At 42.3% G+C, this 9,281-nt stretch overlaps 1 protein-coding gene across 1 annotated transcript; it reads left to right on the top strand.

The window, feature by feature from the left end:
- The first annotated feature begins 3,695 nt into the window (after nucleotides 1-3,695).
- Nucleotides 3,696-7,827, top strand: Yae1 (YAE1 maturation factor of ABCE1). Its single transcript, XM_048460983.3, has 3 exons — nucleotides 3,696-3,887; nucleotides 5,276-5,397; nucleotides 5,921-7,827. The coding sequence occupies exons 1-3, from the start codon at nucleotides 3,762-3,764 to the stop codon at nucleotides 6,348-6,350; spliced, it is 678 nt and encodes a 225-aa protein (XP_048316940.3). The 5' UTR covers nucleotides 3,696-3,761; the 3' UTR covers nucleotides 6,351-7,827.
- Nucleotides 7,828-9,281: the final 1,454 nt, after the last annotated feature.

Here is a 9,281-nt window from a genome sequence, read left to right as displayed (position 1 = left end):
TAGTTATTTATGAGGTTTTTCTTCTTTTAAAGAGTGGGGATGCAATTTTGGAAACAATAGAATAATACACACCAAAGGACATTGAAAGATCATCTGGCTGTTGAAGGCAGGAGTATTTATGGGATCTGCTGCAGCTTCCTAGCCAAGGCCCCACGGTTCCAAGACGTTCCCCAGGCGTAACTAAGCTGACAAGGGAGCATGACATGTCCGTGTGCCCCAAATGTATGATTTCCCTTGCAGAGCTTTTCATACATTAGCTAAGACAGCATGAAATATACACTGCACCCCAGGACTCCGGTTCTGCCTCTCTCGCCTGTCACAGAAGTTGATCAGCATCACTTTCTGAAAGCTTACTTTGCCTGCATGTTCTTCCTCTCCTTGGTCTCTTGCACATGCATTATGTTCCTGGGTCCCAGTACTCTCATACATTCCTAACTCTGTGCCTTAATGGGCATAAGCAGTGCAAAGAATACATCTGCATACATGCATCTGACTTGGGTTTTAAGTCCAGAATCCACAGAGAACTTTTTGAAATACTGCAAGAACTTGAGATGGGTTAGTTGGTAAAGTGCCTGCTGCACACGCTTGGGGACATGAATTCAGCTTCATAGCAACCACATAGAAAGTCAAGAGTGGTAGCTCTAGGTAGCAGTGGGGCAGATCCCTGGTGCTCACTGACCAGCCAGTCTACCCCACTCATGAGAAACTATGTCTTAAAAGATAAGATGAAATGTGATTAAGGATGGCATCAGATATTATCCCCCAGCCTGCACACACCCGCATATGACACATATGTACACAAATACCTGCACACACATTACATACAGATATGCTGCATAGAATTTGTGCATTTACACACACACACACACACACACAAGATATTCTTTAGTCAGGAGATCACTTAATTGAAACTAAGTCACGGAAACATTAGCAACAGTGAAAGGTCTCTGAACACACAGCATTCAAAACTCCAAATGTGTAAGGGGTCACAGGTGTTCTGGCAATATCTGCATATGCTGTATTGTTCAGGTTCACTGCAGCTTTGATCTGAACACACAGCGATCACACTGTGTACCGCACAAGTCACCATGCCACGCAGCGCCACTGAACACTGCCTCAAACCCCTGGGATCAGAATCAAGACTATTGGATGCTAGATAGTGTTTTTATTATACATACTGCTTTCTCCTTCTATAGAAATACAACAAAAACAACCTTTAATAGTCCCTACCATCATTTCTCAGCATGTGGGTATCAACTAGTCTATCTTCAGACTGCATTATGTTAAAATGTTTGATTTTGAAACAGCTGTTTGAGCTACAGATGCATTTCATGAAAATTGTTAAAGGAATTTTGCTTTAGGATTAGGGTAAAATTTCCAACAGCTTTGGAAATAGCTCTAGACATACTTCTAACATTTTGTTTGAAGTGGCATTACCAACGTTGACAACAGTTAAATCAAAATGTCAGTAAACTTGAAAGACACTGAAGGTGCTACATTTCCTGCAGTATCAATAAAGCTAAGGTTTAATCATTTATGGAAAAATAAGTAAAGATGTTGAATACATTAGTATAAAGATTTGCTTTCATCTTTAATAAATTGCAACATTACATGTGATAACATGGAATCATTTTAAAATGACTTTTGATAAGACAATGCGTGTGGGAGTGTACACACATATGCATTCTTATGAATATTCAGGTGTTCTGACGTACGGGTGAGGGGGACGGGAGTTGCTGGCCTAGATTTTACTCGCCAATTAAACTATTCTGGCTGGTCAAACGCCTCAGGATTCCATTTGTCTTTGCTTTCCGAGATCTGGAATTACAGATACAATTATGATACCTGACTTTTGTATGTGGGTTCTGGGCTCTAATTCATACTTTTATCCTTGTAAAACAATCATTTTAATGACTGAGCCATAGCTCAGACAGTTTACCTTTTAAGGGGCAGATATTCATATAAGGGTCTGGAGAAGCAGCTGAGTTGGTAGAGCACATGCTGGAGGCCTTGCATCCAATCCCCAGCACCACAGAACTGGACGTGGTGATGCACATCTGTAAACCTAGCGCTCAGGAGTTAGAAAGAGAAAAATCAGAAGTTCAGTATCATCCTCATCCTCTGCTACATTTCCAGTTTATATATTTCAGTATTATATTCCAGTTTATATTTCTCAGTATTTTAAGACTGAGAGCTTGTCTTAAAATACTACATGTGCTGCTCTTGAGTTTGAATTATTGTGTTTTTCATCTGCATTAATGGTTACTTCCTAATTCTTGTCCTGTTTAATAGTTTTCTTTTATAATGAGAAAAACACAGGATTATTTGCTTTCTTTTTGTTTTTTAAGTTTTAGTTTTATTTATACATATATGTGTTTGTATGCATGTGTGTATGTGTGTGTGCAAGTACCCTTGGAGGCTAGAAGAGGGCTTCAGAATCCCTGGAGCTGGAGTTAACAAGTGGTTGTGAGCCATCCACTCTCTGTGGATGCTCAAACTTAAGCTAGCATCCTCCAGAAGAGCCGCAGGCATTAACTACTGAGCCATGTCTCCAGGCCCTGGCCTTTATAGGGTTTAATATGTCAGTGTTGTTTTATTTTTATTGCATTTATTACATACTCTGTGTTTGTGGGGGGGGGGAGGGAGAATGGACCATAGTACATATGTGGAGGTCAGAAGACAACTTTCAGGAGTTAGTTCTCTCCTTCCATCACGTAGGTCATGGAGATTGTTCCGGTTCCTTGGTTTTGAGGGCAAGTGCCTACTTGAGCCAACTTACAGCCAGGACTTTTGGGTTTTCTATTTTATTCATTTCGATCACTAAAACTATTGCTTCCTTTAATACCATTTAATTTCTAATTAATATCTGTATAATTACACATCAACACATTTTATATTTGGTTTTATATACTTATTTGCAGAATACAAATTCTCCCTGAAAATGTAACATAGTAACTTTGGGGCTGCAGGAAATAGCTTATTGACAGAGCACATGTTCCATATTTGCAAGGCTTGGAGTTCAATCCCCAACACAAAAATATAAAATAAACTAAAATAGTAACCTGTCTTCTCCCACAGTAGTACTTTTTCATATCATTTACATCTTCAGACTATGAATTACTTATCTACCATTTCTACTCTATAGCAAGTCCACGGGGCCAGAGAACTCAGGAAGAGAACTTTTATTCCTATGCCCTCAAAGGCCTAAATGATGTCTAATACGAAAAAAAACAGGTTTTTCAGAAAATTTATCACATGACTCATTGTTCTCATACAAAGGACAAACAAAAACGCTGGTGTCCAGTTTCTCAACATGCACTTTGGGCCAGAGGCCGCTAAGGCTTAAGCCATATTCCTAAACTCTCAGTCTCTCGGAGCAGGAGCGAAAGGTTGGGAGGGAAACTGACAATGGATGCTGGTTTTACAAAAGTGTTCATATTACTTAATCTCAAATTGACCGCGGAATCAGCTTTCATAGTGCAACGTCCTCGGCTGCACGCTGGTGACCAAAGCCTTCAGCTCATGCAGAAACTGAGTCTCAGTCCTGGGACAGTGGGACTTAGCTCCCAGCACCCAACCGACCCCACCGCCGGACTTAAATGCGAGGGAGGAGACAGCGGCATTCCCCAATCGCAGGGCTGCAGGGGCAGACGCAGGCGCCGCTTAGTCCTACATCTTCCCTTTCGCCCCGCCCCCGGGCCGGAAGCACTTGCGGCTGCTTCCGGGGCTCCCGGGCTCAGGGGCTCGTAGATTCTTCGGAGATGTCTTGGGTTCGAGCGGTTCCTAAGATCCCTAGCCCTGGGGATCAGGATGTGTTTGACGAGGAAGCGGACGAGACTCTGTTAGTGCAGCGGGAATGGCAGGGACACATGCGGAGACGAATCCAAGTAAATGGGCGGGGGACGTGAACGCGGAGGGCGTGGGATTCCCACGGGGGCATAGGGCTCGCGGGGAGCGGGGCACGCGGGCGGAGGCCTGGACCAGGGGGACAGCTCTCTCCCCGCGACCCCAAGGCCGCCCTGTCTTTATCCCAGCTTGGTTACTTGATTAAAGATTGATAGCCTTTAAACACGCGTTCTTTGAGAGCCCTGCTGGGTTTGGAGCAGGGGACTGACCGACTAAAGTGAACTTTATCCAGAGTTCGCTGTTTGGGGAGGGAAATAGCTGAAGTGGGGAGGGGAACATACACCGACTAGACTAAGGCTTTCAGAAAACTCATATTCACAGATGTTCAGTGGGTGGAGAGTCCGAAGTGAGGCGTGGTGTTTCTAAGGCTTGGAAAAGGTGAACCTAAGAATGTTGTCACAGGACGGGAAGGTAGAGAAAGAGATATTGTTTCAGTTTTACTTTAAATGTGTTATTCATTCCGGATCTCTCTCTCACGCCATTCATTGAAACTTGCTTAATAATATCTGGGTAGAATCAGCATAGTTCTGGGTGAGAACTGATCAGATCTGCGTCCACAAAGCGGTGGATTCCAGAGTATAATGTTCTTAGTTCCATCCCTGGAACCCACATCGTGGAAGGACAGAATAGGTTCCTAGAAGTTACCTTCCGACCTAAAGTAAAAGGCAAAAAGAACTGTGTCCACCTAATATATTACCAGCCATTTAATTGTCCTTTTAAAGCTGCATTTGTGATGATCTACCTAACAGTGTTCCAGCGAGATATTTGTTGAATCCAACAGCCGTGATATCATTATAAAAATGCCTTGGGAGTCTGGGGCTAGGCCAATTAGAAGAGGACAAAAATCTCTATGCCTCATTCAGATTAGATTTCTAAGTTCAGACTTTCTCTGTGCTGTCCCTAAAATAGTTTCCTCTTCCCCGGCCTGGCCAGCCTCCTTAACTGCCCTGTTCTAGTAAGTTACCCAGACCAGACATGGAGTTCCCACGTCTGTGAAGACCTTGCTAACAGTTATTAAAAAGAACCTAACAACTGGTGTTTAATGTTTACGAGGTAACCCTGGATTCCAAAGTGAGCTGAGGATGTGGCGTCGAGGCACATCCTGTCATCACTTAGGAGGGTGAGGGGTAGGATTAGGAATTCCAGGCCAGGCTGGAAACAAGATTGAAGACGTGGAAACAGATGTGATCAGGAAGGACAGCCCGATAGTAGGGTTTTAGAAGAAACCTTCTGCTTTGGATTTATGTCTGCGCCATATCGTATTCAGTTAACGTAGTACAAACCTGCTAAGTCTATTTTCAGGACGGAGTCTGTACTTCTCTAGAAAAGTCTGACTTGCTGTGAGTTACAGTCAGTTTCTTGTCTTTAGGAAGGTTACAGAGATGGAGTAGACGCCGGCAAAGCAGTTACTCTTCAGCAGGGCTTCAATCAAGGTTATAAAGAAGGGGCAGAAGTCATTGTAAACTATGGACTGCTCAGGGGAACACTGAGGTAATTTGAAAAATTTAAGTATGCCTGATGCCTCCATTAAATATTGAGCACTCCTTAGAAATAAACACTGACTTGAGATTTCATTGACACCGCTTCCTGGCAATGAAGTCTTTAAAGCATTCCTCCTGATAATATTTTGTCTTTCTAATGTTTAACAAGCCTAGGTTTTCTTTTTTTAAAAGGAAAGAAAAGAAGGAACTGGTTTTTCTGGCTTTATGTAAATTATATCTTCTTGCATAGAAGTTATATGGTCTGGGAAAATATAAAATAAAAAATTGATATGGAGCTGTGAAGGGGGTATGACTTATAAACAGTTTATATGATTAAGTCTTGGTTAACTTGTATTAAAAGATGTTTTTTGTGTTATCTGCACTATTACTTTCCTGATTTTGACATGCATTGTTATTGCTAATCTATTTCTGCATGGTGTTGTCTAGAAGGAAAGCATGTAAGGCCTAGATTTCTAAATGCCTGTGACTATTTGAACTTTTCCTATTTGACTCTTGTTTATATTTTCACTCAGTGCTTTGCTCTCCTGGTGTCACCTTCACGGTAATAGTTCAACTTTGATCAATAAAATAAATAATCTTCTGGATGCAGTCGGCCAGTGTGAAGAGTGTGTGCTTAAACGTCTGGAATCAGTCACTCCACGGCCCCAAGTTACAGATTTATTGGACTCCATTGAGGATATGGACCTTTGTCATATAGCTCCAGCCGAGAAAAAGATTGACGAAGCTAAAGATGAAAGACTCTGTGAAAATAGTGCTGAGTTTAACAAAAACTCCGACAAGAGCTGTAGTGGGCAAGATTGTTCACCTTCAGAATGTTGCAGAACTCAGGAGCATGCACATTTGGAAAACCCAAGCCTCACTTGGATTCTGGAACAGACAGCCAACTTAGTGAAACAGCTGGGCGTATCGGTAGACGTGCTGCAGCACCTCAGACAACTATAAAATGTCTGCCTTCTGTAGTAGGAGCAAGTTCAGAATATTCATCAGAGCGTTGTGTATCTACATAAGATGGCCATTGGTTGAGCAGCTCACCTCTAGTTACCCCTGTGGGATTATGACAGGTCTACAGTGTTAACACTAGTAAATGGAACATAAGCCATTATCTTTGTTATTGGTAACTTTTTTAAACTTTAGATATATTCAAAAATCCTCATTTTCAAATTTCTAACCAAAATCAGTCATTTTTAGACTAGCAAAACCCAAGAGCAAGGGAAGAAAATCTAATGCTGCTCTCAACTTCTGTCAGTATCAGGTGACAGTTTAGGGCCTCGTCACCAGCAACCAAACCAAAGTTGCTGAAATAACCTAAAGGTCATATAGTTATATAGAAGTAGATGTGTAGTTAGCTATACAGTAAAGTCAAGAGACCAGAGAAACTGACACTATTGATATCGTTGAATGAATAATCAAAATATTAAAATTTACCTTGTTTACATTTTGGTCATAGACGTTCAATTCTATGAAAAATAGAAAAAATACATTTCCATGCTAGACTGTAAAGAGCTGCTTAGTTTTCTAGGCAGTGAGGAGTCGGCCATGGTTTCTTAAAAGAGACTATTTCTGAACTGCAGCCTTGTTATTTTCATTGGAATAAAACACTAAGACCACTGACTTACCTATATTGCTTCAACATGAAATGTGTAATACAGCGTAGACAGAATCACGTTCAGATTTTTGTTCCATGACTTAGGATCAGGAGAGGATTTGTCATCACTGTCCCCACCTGGAGTTAATATGAAGTGCCTGACTTGAGAGGCACCCGAGTCATTGTCCCTTATGACAGCTTCAGTTGCTATTTGGCCAGTATGACAGATGCTTCCTTAGCGAGAGACTGGCAAGAAGACCTAAGGGACTATGGAATGTTCTGCTGGTTTCTTAAGTCCCTCTTTAAAATGCACAGAACATTAAGAAATTGAGGCAGCCAAATTTGAAGTAGTATTGTAGAGTTTCCAGTGTGCTAAAACATGCTTAAGGTATCAAGGTTACATTTGATGACTGGCTTTTTATTTTGAAACTTTTTTTTGTTTTTTTGTGGTATTAGGAACTGAACTTAGGACCTCATGAGTGAGTTTTATTTTTATATTAAAATCTCAAATCCACAGAATATTATAATTAGTCTCAAGATCAGTGGTTCTCAACCTTCCTAATGCTGTGACCCTTTAATACAGTTCCTCATGTTGTGGTAACTCTCAACCATAAACTTATTTTCATTGCTGCTTTATAACTATAATTTTGCTACTGTTTAGAATCGTAATGTAAGTATTTTTGGAGACTGATGTTTGTCAGGGGCCGCAGTCTGCATTTTGAGAACCTCTGCCCTAAGGTGTCACTGTTCTACCCTGTATGTTATACAGAAATAACCATCTCTAACAATGCATCTCAAAATGGCTACTCGAAGTAAAGATTTGAGTGCAGTAAATCTTGAAATTTTACTTGGACATTCCCTGATAAGAGTCCCTGAAGATCAGATCCCTTGCTGCCATTAATAACATAAGGCATCCTTATACTAATAGTCACAGAAATGGAAGAGTATTAGCTGGGGAGCTAGAGAGGTGGTTCAGTGGTCAAAAGCATCGCTGCACAGCCATGAGTTCAGGTCCCAGTATCCACTATGGTCCCAAGCATATCTCAGCCCCAGGGTGGGGGAGAGACTAGAGGATTACAGGGACTTGCTGCCTTTCTGGGAGACATCCTACCTCAGAGGAGTAAGGCGGAGATTGATAGAGGAGGACGTCTGATGCCCTCTGACCTCTATGTGCATCAGAGATATGTACCCTTATACACTGCACATACATGCACAAGAGGCTGTTGAGTTGAGGGGGTCTCTTTCTTTGCTTTTAGAAAAGTTATAGAGAAGTTCTTGGACTGCAGAGGAGTAGCAATGGTATGACAAGCCGAACACAGTAAAGGGAAGTCTACTTGTGCCCTTGTGTTGCTGTCTGTACTCTAACAGCCAGGTCTCCCATGCAAAGGTCCTGGGTGAGTGTAAAGGGGACAGCAGCAGTGTCCTGCGGCTGTGACCAGAGTTTCGTGGCCAAGAGATCACGTCTGGTGCTGACATATCCAGGTCTTTTTAAGAAAATGGGCAGGGGCCACAATCTTAGGCTTTTCTGACATTTAAGTGATCAGACCCACTAAGGCCAGCAAACTGTGATTTGCGGAGGAAGTAAGCAGCTAAACTCACCCACTGGCGTCTATATTTCCAGACGTCTGTGACTTGTCGGGCATGGATTCTGAGAAATGTGACTGCAGGCAGTTGTACTCTGCAAATACTAACATGTAGAAGCTGTTTATGATGTCACTAAGAGATGGGACCTTTTGGGATCATATCATATCTGAACCTCATAGATGCCGTTTACGACTAGCAGACTTACAGAGTTGGGTATCCCTGCCCTAGCTGCTGCCCACTCACGCCAGCTTCACTCTGCTTTTCCTAAGGTCACAGTGTTAGGTAAGGTCACAGTTACCCTTCGCTGGTATGTTCTGAGCCCGGCCACTTTCCTGTACCAGTCAGTGGATGTGGTTAGTCACCCCTTCCCGTAAGTTCCTCTGCTTGTCTTTCTTGTCTTAGTTACTACTGTTCTTTATCATTCTCTTAATGCTCCCCTTTCTGTCCACTCCTTACACTTGTGGGGGTTTCTTTCTTGGGTCCCTTTTTCTTTACTCTAGCCAGACGACCTCGCCTCCCATAGTTTCCACTCCTCCGTCACAAAGCTAGCATCTCAGCTTCCAACTTTAGCCCCGGCTCCAGACCTAAGTTTGCAACTGCCAATTTCTTGGCCTATTTCAGTGGCTTAGCACAGCATGTCTAGACAGCCTGTTCCTTCTTCCCCTCTCCTGACGCGCTTTGGTTCTGTGTTTTGACTCTTAATG

The sequence above is a fragment of the Myodes glareolus genome, chromosome 14 (genome assembly GCF_982192425.1).
Source record: "Myodes glareolus chromosome 14, mMyoGla1.1, whole genome shotgun sequence".
In the NCBI taxonomy this organism is placed as follows: Eukaryota; Metazoa; Chordata; class Mammalia; order Rodentia; family Cricetidae; genus Myodes; species Myodes glareolus.
This window is presented reverse-complemented; position numbering and strand designations above follow the sequence as displayed.